The sequence below is a fragment of the Physeter macrocephalus genome, chromosome 8 (assembly GCF_002837175.3).
Source record: "Physeter macrocephalus isolate SW-GA chromosome 8, ASM283717v5, whole genome shotgun sequence".
NCBI classification, from domain to species: Eukaryota; Metazoa; Chordata; class Mammalia; order Artiodactyla; family Physeteridae; genus Physeter; species Physeter macrocephalus.
The window spans coordinates 5,686,522-5,706,692 of record NC_041221.1 but is presented as its reverse complement, the minus strand read 5'-3'; the positions used below and the strand labels follow the sequence as shown (position 1 = coordinate 5,706,692).

General features: G+C 45.6%; 1 protein-coding gene across 4 annotated transcripts in view; it reads left to right on the top strand.

Annotated features, from left to right (window-relative positions):
- The window catches only part of RUNX1 (RUNX family transcription factor 1), a 246,861-nt gene that overhangs the window by 153,205 nt on the left and 73,485 nt on the right, over positions 1-20,171 (top strand). For all 4 annotated transcript variants that reach the window (XM_028492634.2, XM_028492633.2, XM_007127982.4 and 1 more), the window contains 2 exons: positions 1,900-2,153; positions 8,180-8,336. In XM_028492634.2, coding sequence (XP_028348435.1) covers positions 1,900-2,153; positions 8,180-8,336 — 411 coding nt within the window. The remainder of the gene's footprint in view (positions 1-1,899; positions 2,154-8,179; positions 8,337-20,171) is intronic.

Here is a 20,171-nt window from a genome sequence, read left to right as displayed (position 1 = left end):
AGCGTGTGCGTGTGTTCGTGTGTGTGCGTGGATGCGGATGCGCGGGGAGCGCCGGGTGGCGGCGGCGGCGGCGGACTCTCCACCCCGGCTGCGTACAGTAGCGCGCGGCGGCAGCGGGGGCGCGCGGGCCAATTCCAGGAGCCCGCGTCCGCGAGCCGCGCCCTGGCTGATACCGGAAAGGCCTGTGATTGGCCAGCGGCCGCCCCTATGCAAACGAGCTGAGGGAATGGAATTCCTCGGGCCGGGCTTACAGTAAAAGCACGTTCATTTCCAGGCACTCTCATTCATAGAGCCAGCGGGCGCAGGCAGGACGGGCGCCCCGCGGCCTGACCCAGCCAGGGCACCACGCTGCCCGGCCCTGCGACGGCAGGCACCTCTTCCCGGGGCTCCTGGGGACGCCTGAAGAAAGTCAGTCTTTGCTGCTTCTCCTTGACCCGCGTCGGAGCTTCGATTTTTTTTTTTTTTTTTTTTTTTCTTTCTTACTTTTGAATGAACTGGTTTCTTGGCTGGATGGTTCAACTTCTTTCCTGGGTGTGAACTCTTCCCCGGTTGTTTCCTTTGACAACTGCTGGAGAAAGTGCGCTGTGCTTCGAGGCGAGTAGTGAAGTTGCGTGAGCGTGGCAGTGTGTGCGTGCTCGTGTAACTCGAGCCGCCCCGTCTGTTTCGATCTGCGCTGCGGAGCCTCCTCACACGGGCCGCTCCACCTGCTGCGGTTACGCTGTGATCGTGGGTATTGGCGCGTCTGAGTAGTTAACCGGCCGACGCTGGGGCGACGTTGGAGGAAGATCGTCTCGCTACTGCCCAAGTCGGGGCTGACTCACCGCAGTCGATGCAGACAGCGGCTGGCTTCCGAAGAGTGCGTGCCTGCGTGCGTGTGACTCGGCTGCTGTTCACCTCCCACCAAACCGCAGGACCAGCCGCAAACTTAACCAACATCCCCAAACCCGAGTTCTCAGATGTGGAGAGCTGAACTCTAGGTGTCATTGACTTGGACTTTTTTTTTTTTTTTTTTTTAAGATTAGCTTTTCTTTGAAAAGCTGAATCTTCTGAACTGAGCATTTTGCCAGAATTTATTGAGAACATGACAAGTACTTCTCGCCCAGCCCTTCTCCCACTACTGAAGCTGAGTTTCAAGGCTCCTTAAAAAGAAAAAAAAAAAAAAAAACAACAACCTGCAGCGAACATTAATGGATTTCTGTTGTGTTTAAATTCTCTACAGATTGTATTGTAAATATGTTGTGAAGTAGAGCATATGTATATATTTATATATATGTGTGCACATACATTAGAAGCAGGACCTTTGGAAGTCTCAGCTCTTGCTTTTGAGGACCGAAGCCAGTTTTGCATGAGAAAAAGTGGCGCCGTATTTGGAAGACACTCTTCGTGCATTTTCTGTTGTGTTGGACTTTAGTCAAAACTCACCTGGGAAAAATCTGACAGGCAATTAACTACTGGAACTTGCAAATTATGTGTTTGCTGGTCCTTTTGCTCTCCGCACAAATATTTTAGGAAGTGTATGGGAATTTTCCCTCTGGGAACTGTGGTAACAGGCAAAGACAACTTAAAACTCTCAAAGCAAGACTCAGAAGAAGATAGTCTCCCTTGGCACTTGACTTTGGATTCTGGTCTCCCACTTTTGAAAGCACTGAGCGGTCGGTTGCTAGGCGTCCTGCGTGGGGTCCGAGGCCGGTCGGCAAAACTAGAATTTCCCCCCTCCTGGACTGTTGGTAACTTAGTCTGCCCCCTTCCCCAGCCGCCCCACAGCAATAAAGCTCCCTGAACTTGTATGTTGGTCTCCCGGGAGCCGCTTGCTGAAGATCCGCGCCCCTGTCGCCGTCTCGTAGGAGCTGTTTGCAGGGTCCTAACTCAATCGGCTTGTTGTGATGCGTATCCCCGTAGATGCCAGCACGAGCCGCCGCTTCACGCCGCCTTCCACCGCGCTGAGCCCGGGCAAGATGAGCGAGGCGCTGCCGCTGGGCGCCCCGGACGCCGGCGCCGCCCTGGCCGGCAAGCTGAGGAGCGGCGACCGCAGCATGGTGGAGGTGCTGGCCGACCACCCGGGCGAGCTGGTGCGCACCGACAGCCCCAACTTCCTGTGCTCGGTGCTGCCCACGCACTGGCGCTGCAACAAGACCCTGCCCATCGCTTTCAAGGTACTCGGCCCGGAGCGGGTGGAGGGAGGACAGGCAGAGGCCGGTCGAGGCCGGGGAGATCGAGGAGGGCAGCGGCCAGGCAGGCGGGGCCGGCTTCTAGAAAGGGGCCGGCGCTGAGGCCTGTGGTCCATCCCCCTGCGCTCGGGAGACTGGGGATGCTGCGTTGCCGTGGCGACCCTCGGGGGGCCCTCCTTGGCCGGCCGCGGCGGCCTGCAAGGATGGCCGAAAAAAATCAGGATGCCCCCAAAGACGTCCACTGAGGGCCGGCTGGCCCTCTCCCCGGCAGGGGTCCTTAGCTTTGATCCAAAGTAGGCGAAGTTATAACCCAGCAGGGGCGAGCCTGCCTGTCGGCTTCCGTGCTTCTCTCCCCACCTCTGGCTTGACACCCAAACCATTCTGAGGGAGACGTCAGGAAATAAAACAGAGATACTTTTATACCTTCGGGTCAATGTAAATAAACTGACGGGGAAAACTGTCAAGGCTTCCCACTTCCACCCCCCTCTTTAACAGCCCTGTAGGGATTAGCAGGTTCAGAGTCCACGGCGGGAGTAGTTAAGTTTGCAAAAGTTTTCTGAAGAGTTTCTTCGAGCTTCTAGGCTGCTCCTGCCAGAAGCCGCAAGTAGCGAACGCTCTTTCCTTGCCTGGTACCCTCCTGAACGCCGGCTCACCGAGCCTAAGCCCCGGCAGCGGAAGGAGGCAAGGCTGTCTGGCGTGAGACGGCCGTCTAATCCGCCCGCTTTGCTGTTTGAGGAGGGGGCGGTGTGGACCGGGTAACTTCAGCCGAGCAGCTCGAGAGGTCCCCGTTCACTTTTCACCCCTGATCTTGCCCTAGCTTTGAGCTCCCTTTAAAAACCTTGGCCTTCAAAGGGGATACATAAACAACCCCGGGCGTTTTTAGACAACCACCGCCACCCTGGCAGCAAACAGTAGGCATTTCATTTCGGCGGTGGGGATTCAGTTCTTCTGGCTTGGGTGAGTTGAAGAAGGGGCAGCCTTTTAAATACAATCAGTGCAGTCATTTCCGGTTCATTGAAGGGACTAAGAAAAGCAGGTGGGGAAGAAAAAAAAAAAGTTTAAAGATCAGCTACTCTTTTTTCTTAAAAAAAAAAAAATCTGGTTAAATAATTGTTCCCTTGAGGGGAGATTAATTTAATATAAACTTGTTATGGTTCCAAGCCTGCGCTGGATCTTGAGTTAGTTACAATGAATATTATTCACCTTTTTAAAAAAGTACTGTCAGAGTTCTTTATTTTTAAGCTTTACATACCTTCCAAACTTAGATTATGATTTCTAAAACAAACAACAAAAAAAAGTGCAATTGGCTGTGTCCCTAGAATTGCCTCAGTTTTCTGAAAGCAGGAGGTTTGGAGGGGGGTGGAAATGAGGAGAAGTTTGAGCACGCTGGACTCTTTCCTGGCCCTTCCTCCAGCTCTGTAGGTTTGGGTTAGGAGCCCATTTCAATTTGAAATCACTCTAATCCCTTTACATAAACAGACTCAGCAGGCAGACCTCCTCAGCTCTCCCGCAGTTCCAGAGCACCTGACAGGGATGGGCCCTGGGGTCCCTTTCAGATAAGTACAGAGGGGAGGACACAAGCTGATAATCAACCAAAGGGTCCTTTAAGACCAGGTGCTCCGGACACGCCAAGGGAGTGGGTTCTCAGGGATCTGTGGCTTCCTTTGGGGTAAATCAAGTCTCCTCTGTAGCTCTCCTCCTCTGCTAGGGAACCCACACCCCAAGCACTAAGTGATTAAGCGAGAATCTTCAGGAGTTAAAGCGATGTCGTTTCTCAAGCCACCACGTGAAAGTATTTTCTTCTAAAAGAATGAAAAAAAAATCATATACATTGTTTTCATGAGCCATCAGGGAATTCCTTTTAGCGGAAATCTTAATAACCATAGAAGTTTCCGTTTTAAAATGACTTTTGACAATTCACTTTAAAAAAAAATTCTGTTTTACTGAGTGATAGTTTCTAGGTTAAAGATCAAGGTATAGATCTCTTGAAAAAAGTTCAAGTGGGTCTTGAGAACATTTGGGGCAAAGGAAAGGACAGCAGAGGAATCAGACCACTCCATGAATAATCTGTCGCCACTCCCGTCCCCATAAAGAGGGGCCTCTTTCGGAAGGAGACCTGCTCCTTGCATAACGGAAGGAGCAGGCACAATTTCCAGGGAGGCAACAGGAGCAAAGATTAGGGATAAAGCAAGCTAAACTTGAAACCAAGTGACTGTATCCGGCTTGATTCACTATGTGTCCCTGAATCCAGTCTGTACTCATATCCTCCGCCACCCACCTCCCAAGCAGTTTCTATAGAAATTATTACTTTAAAACTTGGATCTTATATAAGCCTCAGACAATCTCTTTTAAGAAGTTAATCAGTAAAGAATTTTTACATTCCCTGTATTAATGAGGAGAAAATGAAAAACAGTGATAAAGTCTGATGATATTGATGAAAAGAGCATTGAAGTGATTCTTTAGGAGTCTTCTGAATATGTGTAAATCCTCAGCTTTTATCTTTGAAACTAAAGGGAGATTTCAAGTTATGAATTTTCCTTAAAGTAGATTACAGTCGTCCTAATTGCTTATCCTGGACCCCAAAGTGCCCCCGCTTCTCCCACGAAACACCTTTATTTTTCAGCCTAGGAGAGATCCATTATTTTACTGTTGAGAAAATCTTAAGTTTGCTACTGTTACCCGTTATTTACAGAAGCAGCCAAAAAAGCTGTTTGGATGACTTAGGATACATTTTGTAAGACTATAATATTAAAGTTTATTTAGGCCCTGGTACACCAGAGTCCAAAGACATAAACACGCCTTCAGCAAGTTCAGAGGCCTTGGGCGCTGATAGTAATATTCTTTTCACAGGAAAGAAATAAGTAACGTTTGTGTCGGCAAGATCGTGGTCCCCTAGCTATGCATTAAATATCATCTCAGCTGAATGTTAAGTTCCACCCCACAGCTTTCTTTATAACACTGGAAAATTAAGGGATTTGAAATAAATGAATTGTGACTGTAATTTCAACCTAATTAGAGTTGGTTTAAAATGCCAGTTTGAACTGTGAACAGGCCGACCAAGAGCAGTGTAGGAAGGTTCTGTAACATAGAGGAGGCTTGATATTTTGCCCAACTTCCTGATACTTTAAAAACAGAGAAGTTAAAAAAAAAAAAAAAAAATGAGATATCCTTTGGCCAGCAAGTCCCTTCTTGTCTGTTTGGTCTGTGTTAAAATGTAAATGTTTGTGTTTCCTTACCTATTGTTTATAGCTTTTCATTCCAGTTGCTTCTTTTTCTCTGTTTGAAGTTAGATTTTTTTTTCAAAAATCTCTGCATATTGCCTATCAATGATCAAATCTGTATCAAATTAATAGACACGTTAGTTTTAAATTCATTTTTCCCAGTCTAAGAATGCTTGCTGATAATTTGATGATCTACTTTATTAACATAATATCCCTGGATTTAATATTATTTCCCTTCCCCCCACCATGAAAAATCACTAAAAGGCCAAGTAAATGATCTTTGAGCCCCGAAGTATCTTTGACTCCTGCTACAGTTTAAAAAAAAGGGAAAAGAAGGAGTTAAACTCTTGATTTGTTTAGTCTTAAATTCCAACATCAACAGCATTTTCTTGTTCAGCCACCATGATTATTTTACTCTCTATTTGTTTCTATTTGGTGTTGGCCTCATGAATTTGCCATATTACTGGTGAGGATAGTTTTGGAAAGATGAGTGAGGCCCAGGCATGGAGCACTGTGAGAGGGGCCAGTAGGATGAAGGTGATTTAGAAAACATTCGGTAGTTATAAAACAGGATTTATTTATTTTAACCTATTTAACCAACAATGACTTATTCAGTTGGAAAACCATGTCGTTGATCCGGTCCCTGTGTACTTACTGAATGTGGAATTAAAATAGAGATGCCAGGTCATCACAGGGAGATGGGGATAAGGAAGTAAAAATATGTTTTCAAGGAGGACATTTCAACATTGTGAGCTAATTTTACAGAGGGAAGTGAAAACAGTGGGGGGGGAAAAGGAGGGGGGATTTTTAAGAGACTGAGGAAAGCAGAATAAAGTAAGTCTATTTTATGGGGATAGAAAAAACGGTAACAATAACTAAATAACTGATCAAGGAGATTTATTTCAATAATGTTTTTGAAACAAAAGGGAATTGTCATATTACTGCTCTTAATTAAACAGCAACAAACATACTTATAATGGGCTCTAAATACCTAATTAGAGGGTGCTTGAGGAAGAAATAGCTGTGTTTTTAAATTTCCTTTATAGAAAACACGTCCGTTTGGATGGAAAGAAAGATAAGAGTGCAAGTTGGATAAAATAGATGAAGAACGTGCCTGCCTATTGCTGTGAGAATTGATTCTCCTGGGGGTAGTCCTGGGGTTGGAAGTACGTCCACCCCTTATAGTGAGTTGGTTCATTTCCCCCATCGTACTCCTTAGAATCCAAGAGCCAAAGCATCCTCGGAATAAAAACAATAGATGGTCATCTGGATGACACAGAGAAAGGGTGATGACTAAGCAGGCAATAAAGATGGGAATTTCGAGAAACATGGCTTTTGTATCATACAAGGGAGCCTATGGCAGCCTTATTTACAGACAGAAAAAGAGGACTGAAATGCAGGTGTTAACCCCCAAGTTATGTAGAAAATATTAGGTAAAAATGGGGAGGTGGAATACAGAAGGGGGAATCATCACTGTAGAATGCTTTACTATCACAGCTCAAAACTAAAACCCCCCAAACGATTATATAATTGGAATGATGAGCACACATTTCACTAGTGACTGAGAAAGTACCATAAGGGGTATCACAAGTGATAGGAATAAACAACTTGGGGCATCTTGATTTGAAATTCTACAACTACCTTAAAAAACAGAAACAATGGAAATATAGCTAAGAATAAATGTTTTGATCAAGAAAATAGTTTCTAGAAGGGTCAAATGATGATCCAGAAATGGATACTACTGCATGAAGCATCTTCGGGCCATGCTCTTTAAAGCGTTTTACCTTGAAATTGATTTTTTTTTTTTTTTTTTTTTTTTTTTACTTAAGTGTCAAAAAATATGTATTTACTGGTTTACTTTAGTAGTCCTGATGGAAATCCATTCCCATTCAGTTACATTGAAGGAATTCTTCTTCAAGATCAACTGGGTTTGGAGCAAACCTCAGTCATCTATAAGGTCCCAAGTTAACACATCTCTGGGACTCACAGATATAAAAAGGCGACATAGTTCCGCTCCTGAATTCAGAGGAGCACATCAAAGTGAGCACCCCTCTTCTCTGAGGTCTGTTGATTTTTTTTTTTTAACATCTTTATTGGAGTATAATTGCTTTACAATGGTGTGTTAGTTTCTGCTTTACAACAAAGTGAATCTGTTGATTTTGTAGTTAGTATTAAGCCAAGGGCATGTTTCTGATTTTTTTCTCTTGCATACCAGAATTCACTGCTAGTGAAAATCAAGGTAGTAGAAGCAAGTAGGGTCAACAAGGATGAACTAATTGCGAAGGGAGAGTTTAAGTCATTCAAGAATCCTCAGCAATTCAGTGGTAGCAATCAAATTTAATTTTAGCAGAAGTAAGTTTAAACACCTAAAAGGCAAAATCAGCCCTATTGGGCCTGTCGGTGGAGGTCTAGGCAAATGAAAGATGGGTTAGGTTATAAACTTACAAAAAACAAGACATTCTGTTTCTCAAATATGAAGAATTAAGAGATGATTGTATCCGTGAGAAGGCTTAGCTTTTCAAAGTCCTTGCTATAGTGAGTCTTCTTCCAACTCTGCTCTGTGACCTTATGTGGCTTCATTAGGTGAATGTTTTACTATTTAAACATTTATAATTTTGCATAGTGGAATTTAAAGTAAATCTTCCCATTAAGAACTTTTCTGTTGTTTTGCTTAGTTTATGGCTGTTATTCCTTTGCAAACTAAACAGCATCACTTAATATACATTCAATTTTAGAATAATTATGCAAATGCCATCAAAGTTCCTAACATGCCTGCTGTCTGGCGTTTAGGTGGTGGCACTGGGGGACGTTCCAGATGGCACTCTGGTCACTGTGATGGCAGGCAATGATGAAAACTACTCAGCCGAACTGAGAAATGCAACAGCGGCCATGAAAAACCAAGTTGCGAGATTCAATGACCTCAGGTTTGTCGGTCGGAGTGGAAGAGGTGTGTATCTGTCAGAACTGAACTTGAAATACCCAGTATTTACATAGCAACAAACCCAGATTTCAAAACATCTAGAAGTTTCTGTGATGGGATTCCCTAGAAACACAGTCATTTCTTCCCATTATTATTGCTACATCAGCTTTTTATTTAAAATTTAATGTTTTTAACAGAATCTGGCTTTACGTTATTGCTTTCTATTATTGAATTGGTTTAAGACTGATTTGGAGCAGGCAAAACATGAATTTTGAATTTCAAGGAAACCTCTGAGATCTTTTCTAAAATGTAAAAATATAAAACTTACCATCATGGAAACTAAGATTATACAACTGGGGTTCTCTCTCTTTGATAATTTTCAGATATCTCTTTACTGGAAACCTTTAACTTAGGGTCCATGTGTTATCTTTGACAAGTGACAGAGTTTCAAATGATCACTTCTAATAATTTTAAGGGCTATACAGTGGATGATTATTGAAACGTGTTTCAAGGAAGCATTTTTTATGGTAAAATATGAAGAAATAGTAACATTCTGGCTTGGTGAATTTGATGGCAATGTGACCTTCCTATATGTAATTTGGATGCCTTATTAGTATTTTAGGTACTAATAATATTAAAGACTGGATTCTCCAGAGGAGTGATTGCATCAGTGCAGTTCTATGTGTAGTTTTCTCTTTCCGTGCCCATTATCAAAGTATTAGAGCAGAAAGAGGAACCTTGGCATATTGCAATCTCCTCTGGTTTCCAGTTATTTTCAAATATTGTGTTTTCTTTGTATTGTAAGAACCTTAGTCCTATTTCACAAATAGCAATAAGTAGTATTAGTTTAATTGAAGGAGGTAAGATAGTTTGTTTTGAAAAATCTCATTTTTGTAATATAGTATTGAATAAGCTTACGAATAAAAGTTATTTTGCGTATGATAAAAAAGACGTGGTAACCTAAATAGCAGTAGATGACTCTTGTATTGAAAAAAAGTAAAAGTACAACCAATGGACATTTAAACGTAAGAGTAATCATTACTCTTTATAAAGGCATTTAAAAATATAAGAAAATCTGTGTTTTGGGGGAATTTGATTAGTCAAAGAGGAATGAGGGTAAAGGCATGCTTCTTTTTTTGGCTATTGTTTTTGTGCTATCCTAGCTGTCTGGGGAATTTTCAAAATAGAATCGAAGGTAGAGGAAATCGTAAAAAACTTATAACGTGATTGAAAATATTTGTTCATAGCACTATGTTAATAATAGGGTAATACCGAGAAAATTACATCCACTTATTGAAAGCATGAATGGTGCTATAAGGTATAAAGGCACAAGTCATTCTATGGGTTCACTTGTTATATTGAAAGTCCCCACCTTTCAGTAAATGGAATTCCCATTATGATTCAGAGATGTGTGTTTAGAAAACATATTGAAGGCTTCAGATGAGTGGCTGGCAGAATGTGTGAGAAGCCAGTAAAAAACAAAGGCCCGACCGCCTGGTCCATGCCTTCCAGCCTCGTAACCATCTCAGGTCAATTCCTGTGGATTTCTGTTCTTAGGAAGCCACAGCTGAGTATCATTTAGTTGCATTTCCAGAGGAAGTAATATAATCGTCCTATGCATCTATGTGGGTCTACGGGTCAGGTTTTGGTTATGAAAGCTTTGGAAACTCTTTAATGGCCCACGCCACTTTCCCATAAGAAGTGCAGTAGTGGCTTTTTGGCAAGGCCCAGGAGGTTGGTGATGATAAAGAATGAAATTTTGAAAGCAGCATGCTTTCTTTTCTGGCATTTCTCGTCCGTCACTGGCCATGTCTGTTTCAAGTGGGTGACTAAGAGAAGCTCGTGTTTACTTGGGTAACAGGGAACTGTTTCCCCAAGGTGTGGAGTGTTTGCATTTGGCCGCCTGATTCATGCCAGGATGCCCTTGAGTTTGCAGAGTGAAATAACTGCACCCAAGGCTGGGCTGTCTTCTGATAACCTGGAACGAGAAAATTAATTGAAACGCTCCATGTACGGACAATATCTGTTTTGCCCAGTCTCTGCTTCCCACGCATGATAATAAGCAATCCAAAATAGAGGAACCCCGAAAGGAATGTTTCGCCCAATTACAGTTCCTGTGTATGTTGTCAGTCTTGAGTGATTTCTTTCTTTTGGTTGGGACTACACGACAAAATGAGCCATCAAAAGGCCCAGTTTGACTCTGTCTCGTAATTTCTCGCCATAGTCATAGAATACAACTTGATTTTACTCTTTCAAGTCTAAGTGTCAACATCAAAGCCTGCCAGGTTTTTTTTTTTTTTTTTTTTTTTTTGCAATTTGCTTCCCATTATGAAGACAGCAGATGACTCTCGCTCATTTTAACAATTAGTCTTAATCTGCCTCCCTGAATCTTGTCCTTTAAAGGTTTCATAACGTTTTATTAAGTGATCTTAAGACTATCCACTATTTCATTTTTGATCTTAAGACTATCCACTATTTCGTTTTCTGGTTTTGAAAATGTGTCTGAAAATATGACATTGGCATCAACACACCACACAGGGGCCGAGAAGGTCCTGGCTGTTGGCTCACTGAACGTTTCAGTGCCAGTTTCCCATTCTGTCAAAAGCCACTGGTCTGATGGATTCTCAAAGGGGTCTGGTGCTCAGTTCCAAATAAAGGGTAGGAAAAGAAACTCCCTTTCCTTTTCTCAGCTGCCAGTCCCTGGGGACTGGAAAACCTCGTAGAAATTGCCAGAGGTTGAACATGGAAGGGTTTTTCTCTGTTCGACAGAACCAATCTGTCTGGGCGCTGGCTGATGTCCAGGACCACAGCTCCTAACCTCGGGTTCAGGCTGCAACTGGGAAAACCTGCCCATCCGGCTTTTACGGCCTTGCTGACAACACTGGCCCCTAAAAAGTATTGGTGAAGGCTTCAGCAGTCTGAGCCTTCCTCCTTCCTTTTCTTTCCTTCCCTCCTTTCTGGCCCTGACAATTTAAATCTCTCCTTCAGGGATATCTCACCCTGGGAATTTTCTCCCTTTGATTCAGTATCTCCATATAGATCAACCATTCCTTTACAATGGAAGAAGAGATAGCAGCTCCCAGAAGAGGGGAGCTGACACGGAGCACACTGGTTCTTGTTCAGAACAATTCACACTTAAACACACGCCCTGGGACTATCCCTTACCTCCAGAAAATCAAAGTTCAGGATCAAGAGGAACTCTCTTTGGTGACAGCAGCTGACATCAGCTTACATGTGTCATTGGGGCAGGTGCTACGGATATTTTCAGTTACAAGAAAGTGTATCATGGCTGCAGCCGAGAGACGTTGAAGAAACTTTAGCAGTGAAATCTGTGAGTGCTCCCGTCGCTCTTGGAGTACTTAATCAGTTGGAAAGGAATCGATCAATCAGGGATTATGGCCTTAGTTAATTCATTTTAGAACCAAAGAGGAAATCTACCAGACCGTATTATCTACCCCGTCGTAAGTGGGGGAAGAGAATCCACTGCAAATTTCCTTCTGATTTTCCTAAGACTATGATTTTTAATCTTTTGAGAACGTCATGAATAATTTTGAAAATCCTTGGAAGCCTTCTCCCCAGGGGGAAAAAAATGCACACGCGCACTTAACACACACAGTTTCTTGTACAATTTCAGTTTTCAGGGCCGCTGAGGCTTGTTTATGGACCTTCTGGGGATCCATGGGCCCGCCAAGCCAAGAATCTCTGAATCTGGAACTTTGCCTTGACTATGGAGGGCCCGCCTAGTGCTGTGCTGCACATTGTAGATAACTGGAAAATGAGGAAATAAATGAACAAATGAGTTAGACATTCTTCTTGCACCCTGTGCTGTTTTGGTTACACCTGCTTTTATTATAGCCAGGACCTGGTGTGTATAATTAGGAAAACAGATCCCAGTCAAACCGCTGGTCCAGACCTTTGAGAGGCCATCAGGTGTGCACGCGCATATGGTCCCTTGCAAAGGAGAAGGGCTTGTTTTGTCATCGAAGGGGCAGCCTCCTCTCCAGTGACTGTCTGGCCCCCCAGCTGCAGACCTACACCTCGAATTCCACACCCAGCCCAGAGAGGGCACGTGCTCCCCCATCCGTTAGGACTGGGGTTAATTTGTTGGTGGAAATTTGTGTTTATGCTGATCTCCCTGGCAACTTTAATCTTGCCCACTTTCAAACAAATACCCTTCCCAACTCTTTTATAAAATGAAATTCCTTCCTTATGTTCTTGCTGTGGATGTCTCCCCAGACATAATATTTACACTGTCACAATCGGGGTTGTTGCATATTTGTGTAATGTTTGTTACTTAAGGCATTTTCATTCTTAAGGTATTTTATGTTATTCGGGGAACAGTATGGGGAGGCTGCCTTTCAGATGAGTGATAGTCTGTGGTTGAAGGAAAGGGACATGTAGAAAAAGATAGAGTGTACCGGTATTCTAAGCAGAGACGCGTCTTTGTGGAGTGGTCACTCCTGAGAAATGGTCTGAGTGACTCACGGTATTATCACAGGATCCAAGTCATTCTCTGTTTTATCACAGACTCATATAATAGGGGGAGGAAAATTCATCTGACAATCCCAGTGTTGTTTCGTGGATAACATTCAAGATAATGAGCTGGCAGTCAGGTCTCCTGGAGAGACTACAAGGAAAAGGCGAGAGTTGTGTTAAAATCAACTCTCCCATTTCCCCCCCCTTTTGGGTTGCTATTGATGTACATTTTAAAACTATATATATACTGAAATCTGTTTTCAGACTTCGGTGTGGGCAAATATGGCTGGGAAAAGACCCAGCCTCTGAGACACGCGGTCTCTGGCAGCCCTAGCAAATAATGCCTTTCGATGGCAGGGCGAAAGCTAGTGCCCGTGATCTGATGTAGAATTCATCTCTAGAGATCAGCTTTCTCATTCTGTTTCAATTTGCCCGTAAAAGCGTACAAACACTTTCTCAAAGCAAGTTGCTTCCCACCCCTCCCCCAAACCACCACCCAGCAGTCCCTGTCCCTCTTGGTGTCATGGCAAGGAGGAGAGCTTTCTTGAAAACTGCTTGTGCCTGGAACACGCAGCTTTGCAGTTGATCTCTTCATGGTTTTCTTGCTGATTTAACGAAGCGCCAGGCATTGCTGACGGTGTTGGACAGCTTTTATAAATTGAGGTTATTTATATGAACAATATTTAAGAGTTGATGAGCAGAAGCCGGACGAGATTCTCTCTACCCCCCCCACCCCACCCCACCCCCCGTCTCCCCCCAAACCCCTTCCCTGCCAGCCGGCTGGCTTTGGATTGAGGCAGCCCTTTTTGGTGGGGACAGAAGACTATCAATCAGAAAGTGCCTCCGAGAGAAATAATGGTTGAGTGATTTTTAGAGCTTCCTGTTTCAGCAGCAAGCATGAGAGACATAAACAGTGATCCGGCCAACGGCTGCAATGCTGCTCTGGTTCTAATGAATCTGTTTTGTATTTTCCTTTGTGCTGGTTGGCGAGGGGCAAGAGAGGATGGAGAAGACTGGTTATGGAAGAACATATTCTGTTTCTTTTTCTGTATTATTTTTAAAGAAAAATGACTTGTTGAAAAGAGAGAGGGTATATTGTCTGATGATTGTTTTCTTTCCGTTGGTGATTATCAAACACGTTCACATGAGAAAGGGGGTGTTGATGAATAACCATGTACCGTCAAAATGGAGAGGTGATGCGGTTTTGAAGGGTTTCGTGGACTTTCAGCCAGAAGGGTGTGTGTGAGGGTGTGTGTGTGTGTGTGAGGGTGGGTGTGTGTGTGTGTGTGAGGGTGTGTGTGTGTTTGAGGGGGTATTTATACATGTATATGTATACAAATATGTGTGTGGATAGACAGATAGTTGATCCTCATGATTCACAGATTCTGTATTTGGGAATTGACCTCTTCACTAACATGTATTTGTAACCCCAAAAGCAATACTTGGAATGGCTTTCAAAGTCATTCTCAGACACGCAGAGTGGAGAAAATTGAGTTGCCCGAAGCACGTGATCCTAGCCGAGGTTGAACAAGGCGACACTCTGCCTTCTTGTTTCAGCTCACAGGTGTCCTTCATGTGGTCTGTTTAGTGCCACATTTTCCACACTTTTACGCTTTTGGAGGGTGTGTGTGTGAGGGGGTGTGTGTGTGAGGGTGTGTGTGTGTGTGTGAGGGGGGGTGTGTGGGTGTGAGGGTGTGGGTGTGGGTGTGAGGGTGTGTGTGTGTGTGTGTGTGTGTCCGTCCATGCTACCACTGAGAAGACTTCCTGGACCAAATTATCTTTGAGGACTAAATCCATACTAACAAGGTCTTCTCATCTGAAGCCCCAGTAAAGCAGTTAACAGGAATTAATAAGTGAGCAGTGTGGATTTAATGAGCTGCCTATGAATACTATCAAAGGTGCCAGGTTTATCAGCTCACTCTTGGGGCATTCAAGATTTTATGTTTATAGGCATATGCATTAGTGGACTTCAGGCAAAGCCCACCCTCCATCACTGGTCGTGATGTGAGTCCCACTGGCAACAGAGATGTATTTCGGTCCACGCTGAGAACCGAGCTCTCCGTGGCATTCCTGTTGCTGGTGCCGACTGGGGATTCCAGCACGTTCCACTCTCTATTAGGCTATATCGAGCAGCGTATCCCATTTAGCAACTCCATTTTATGTCACTGAACTTCCTCCAACGAGGTTTCAGGTAGTTGAAGGACCCATAAATCGGAAGGTGATCACAGAACCTCCCTGGAGAGGCCCGGTGGCCATCCTGCCACTGGATTCAAAATGTGTTTCCTCTGGTTTCCTTGGTGAAGAAACATTCATGTAGGAGCCACTTAAACTGTGTTTTTCTCAAAGATGTAAGTAAATTTCCTGTCTGTTTCTCAACTTAGATGAATCCCTGCCTTTTACCTTGAGATTTAAGAGCCTCATTAAGGATGTAGGGGCAGCGGCGCAGTCTGCAGAGCTGCACCCTCCCCCCAGCTTGCAGATCCAAGGATGCTTCTGGGTCTGGTGAATGGGAGGTCTGGCCAGCACCCTCGAGGGTGGTGTGTGGCCTTAACTGAGTCACCTTATGCAAACAAAGGAGACTCTCCTTGTTTCAAACAAAGGCGATACACAGGAATACAGGCATTTGAGCACAGTTGGTGAACGGTGTACTTATCAGATCTCAGCAGAGGAGGCAAGGAGGGATGGGCCTGTTTGTAGGTGGAAACACTCCAGTTTGCTCCAGACATTGGTTTCGGGTTTTTAGAGATGTTTTTCCTTCATTCTATTTGAAACCATTGTATGGAGTACAGTCACTATCTATCCGTCTATCCCTATCTATCCATCTATCTATCCATCTATCTGTAATTAACGAGAAACAGTCTAAACTCATATCCTAATACAGCTTTGGCCTCTTTACGTGGTGTGTTTCCAGTACCTAGGGCACATGGGTCTGTCCAGACGTTCTGCCTTCCCCGTCCTGCTTGAAACCTCAGGGCAGGTCACAGTTGGTAGATCTTATCTATCAATCTGCCCATCAATTTGGTGTCCCTCGGTGGGTCCCAACATTTGGCAATATCTGCAGACATTTTTGGTTGTCACCCCTGGGGTGGGGCGTGCTCCTAGCATCCAGCAGGTAGAGTGACTCCTACAGCACATACGACAGCCCTACCCCTGCAAAGCATCAGCCACGCTGAGACTGAGAAACCCTGGGCTGGCCTCACACGAATGAGCATGATAAGTCATAAAACGTCTCCTCTCTTCCCTAACACTTTCTGCCCCTTTACCAAATTTATGAAAAACTTCAGTTCGCACAGAATAAAAATACAAAACCAAAAAAAAATGAGAGCGCATCACTGCATATTAGTCTTTTTCTAAATATGAAAATATACTACAGTTCTGTGTGCATAGGATCGCACCATCTTGGCATCTCCTGGGTTGGAGGATGTGTGGCAGCCAGAAGTGGAGGCTGCAGGTGGAGGGGGCCACCCGGCAGGGAAAGCTCTCCCTCGAGGACTCCCCCCACTTACAGCTGCTCCCTCAGGAATACCACACAGGTGCAGGTCCACAGGGACCATCAGAAACAGTGAAAGTGCGCGCTGGCTTCTCATTGCCACCCCCCCTCCCCATCAGGCTTCATTCAGGGCCACAGATCCACTAACCCAGGAACATGAATTGATGTGAGTGGACAGTGTCCACTTGAACTAAAAAGGGCTAAAAGCAAGGTCCTGGTACGCATCACTGACCAATACCTTACAGACACCAAAAAGGAGTCAGTTTGCACACCCGAGGGCAACGCGTGGAAGGAGTAGGGACGGGACAGAGGCTGATTTGCCGTCCATCCCTGGGAAGCCCTGGTTTGCTGCCCACGTGTTAGGTGTGCAGGTACCACGGGCAGACAGAGGGCAGGGTTCTTCTGGAGCTTTCTCCCACCTGCCCTTACGTGTTGGTTCTGCTATCACCTATTTTCTATAATACAAGAAGATTCAGGGGAAGATGACTTGAAAAAAGTCTGAAAAAAATGAGTCCTCTAGGTGTTCTCATTGAATCACAATGGTGTCTGTTACAGGTGGAATTTCTTGAATACGTTTTGCTGTGACTGGCTCTCAGTTGGTTGTTTGTTTGCATTTACTCTGCAGGGGGCCCTCACTCGGCACTTTCCTGCCCCTTCTGTTTCCTGTAAGTTCTCCTCAGTAAAGCAACCAGCTCCCAGGTTCCGCGTGGAGATCAGTTGTGTGTCGAATCATTTGAGACCTGTAAGAGTTAGCTATCCTCCTGGGAATTACCGGGCGGCGTCTGAGCTGGGCTGTGCGGAGCCCACACGCTGCCCACGTGCTGGGGAGTGAAGGCTGCTGGGGAAGGAGCTTGGGAACAGCTCTGGCAGGCAGGCGCGCACTGGTGCACTGTGGTGCTGGGACCCCAGCGCCAGGGAAAGGATGAAGGTGGCCGTGGGACTCCCCAGGAGGTGGCCTTCCAAGAAAAGAATTTTCAAAACACAAGAGATCCCGCCCTTAACTAGAACAGCACTGTGTGGTATCACCAGTCACTAGACCAGTGCCTGATACAGAGTGAGGACTCATTAAATATCTCCAGATGAGTGACTACCCCAGGACTCTGCTTACTCTAGGCAGTAGAGCATAGTGGTTAGCGCATGCATGTCACTGAATTCCTCCTGGGAGGACAGTGTCTCACCCTGGGTACCATCAACGTTCAGGGCTGATTATTCCTTGTCGCGGGAGCCATCCTCTGCATTTTGGGATGGTTAGTGGCATCCCTGGCCTCTACCCAGTAGCCAGGAGCATTCCTTCCGTGTCATTCATGGGTGGTGACAACAAGAAGTGTCTGCAGACTTTGCCAAATGTCCCTCCCTGGGGGAGAGGTGGGGGGAAGGAACACTGGTTGAGAACACTGGCCACTTGAGCTGTCTGAGCCCGATTCAGCCTTTGTCCAAAGGGGGCGGGGTACAGTGAGGTTCACCTGAAATAACACAGACTTTAGGGGTCACTACTTTTCGTGGTAAGCTCAGTTGCTGTGACTAACTCTGCAGGGAAGCTGATGGCAACTCTGTGAGCTCCTAACAAACCATACAACCGGGACCTGCTTTTCTGTTTGTCTAAATGAATGACTTTTCTGGGAGGGAACGTCAACGCTTATCCTGATCCCTCGGCCGCACAGAGCCAGCTCTCCGGACGCGGAAGGGTTATTTATGCGCAGCGGGTACTGCGATTTCCGATCAGCAATGGAAGAGATGAAATGAAATATGCACTGTAATCCGAGGCACTGTTTTTCATGGGAAAAGAAGTTCTCCCAACTTAGTCCTTCCAACTCTTTTGCCCAAACGTTAACGGCATGCAAATATTTGTGATTCATACGTGCCCCTTTAATTCCCCATCGTATTTTAACAATAAACACCGCATTTTCACAATGAAGCAGAATAATCCCTTTGTCCTGTTGCCGGGCTCCGCAGGCTGGCACCCAGCAGCATCACATTCTTCCTGCACCATAGTTGCTGACTCCACCCAGGTTGAGGGGAGTTTTATAGTGGTGCCACGGCAGCTCGCCTTGGACCACACTTCAGGACAGCCTGCCTGTTCCCCTGGAAGCCATTTGAAGGCTGTATCTCAGCGTTTTCAGAAACTGCAAAGCCAACATCCACACATGTTTTTCTTTTTCTGGTCACTGTTAACAGAGAATCGATCAATCTGGCTGTTGCTTGGAGAGGTATCTCGCATTCTGCCCAAATCCATGGGCTGTGGAGTCCACTAAGGCCGTTGTGTCCCATTTAATATTCCTCTGATTCAGGATAACAACATAGGAACCACACGCACGTGACGTTGCTCTTTGTGACGATGCTGCGGGTCTTTGGAAGGTAGTGTGACAAAGTATGAGAAGGTGGTGCGCGTGCCGGACTCACTTAGATGTGCTGGCCTCAGTCTCCGCATCTGTACAATAGGTATGACAGTGCTCTTCATATGTGCCTCAAAGGGTTATTAGGACGATTAAAATGAGATGGTGTGTGTAACAAAACTTAGGAAGAAAGAGCTATGACTCACCGCCGCATCATTCTTCCTTCTGTAGGAGAGTCACTGAGGGAGGAGAGAAGAGAATGGGCAGGAGGTAGCCCGTGTCTCCCTGAGTCAGAAAGTCAGGAACAATGCTATTTCTATTGTCCACTCCTCGTTGGCGAGGAATTTATATTCCTTTATCCTCCGAGGGACTTTGTAAAATTAGAGTGCCTGAGACACAGCAGGAATTTCATAAATATTCATAAATGAATGAAGGAATAATAATAATATAACCATCCCAGGCATTTGCTGGGCAGCAGTCTGGTGACGGACCTTGTGTCCTCTGTTTTCATTAGTGAGTTACTCACAGGCTTTGGACCCTGTTCGATCAGGGACGTATAGAGCCCATGGCTACTTTATTAGAACTGTCCCCCACCCACAGAGGTCATTTCATGGGGGTATTTCTTTCATTCATTCGTTCGTCAGATGTGCATTGTGTACCTGCTGCTTGCAAGGCACTGGGCTAGCACTGGAGATACAAAGGCCAGCTAAAGAGAAGCCACAGCATGCTGGGGCCAGTGAGGGGCCCACAGTTAAGCAGATGTCACTGTTCTGAGTGGCCAGCACCGTAGTGAAAAGAGTGACAGAAGCAAAATGCACAGCTGGGTGCATGACCCACGACAAGCTTAGGGGTCTCTCTGGACAGCTTGTCATCTCAGTGGAGATGTTTCAGGGTGACGAGGGGGCTGCCAGATGAAGGCATCGGGAAGAGCGTCCAAGCAGAGAAAACAGGTTTGGGGAGGAACACCGAGCTGGCCAAGAGGGCTGGTAAGGGCCTTGACATCCACATTGGGAATCTGGTCTGGTCCCCCAGCAGGTTTTAAGCAGGGAATTGACATCACCAGATACAAATGGTACGAAGATGCTGGGATTGCAGACTGAAGAACAGACAGGGCTTCTTGGAGGGTGCTTGGGAGCTTAGAGACGGGATCCAAGGTTAGTTGAATTCGTGGATGCCAAGCCCATGGATACAGAGGGGTCACTGTATATCCAGTTTGCAAACCCACCATCTGGTAAATGTCACTGTGTCTAGAAATCAGCTCCCTCCAGGCCCCGCCTACCACACCCTGCAGCCTTGCCTATACCTTCCTTCTTCTTCCTACTTGGCCTCCATCCCCACCTGCCCTCCCAGCTTCCTGCAGTAGAGCTATGGGTGCGAACAGGCTGGCAAAGCAGGCACTGAGGACCCTGACGCTACCTTCCCTTCAAAATGCCCACCCGCCCCCCCCCCCGCCCCGGGCCTCTCTGCCGCGCTGGCATGTGGCCTTGGGCTGTGTGTTTGAGGCACTGGGCTATGGGCACCAGCAGGTCAGGGCTAGGACTAGGCCAGCCCCAGGAGGTCACT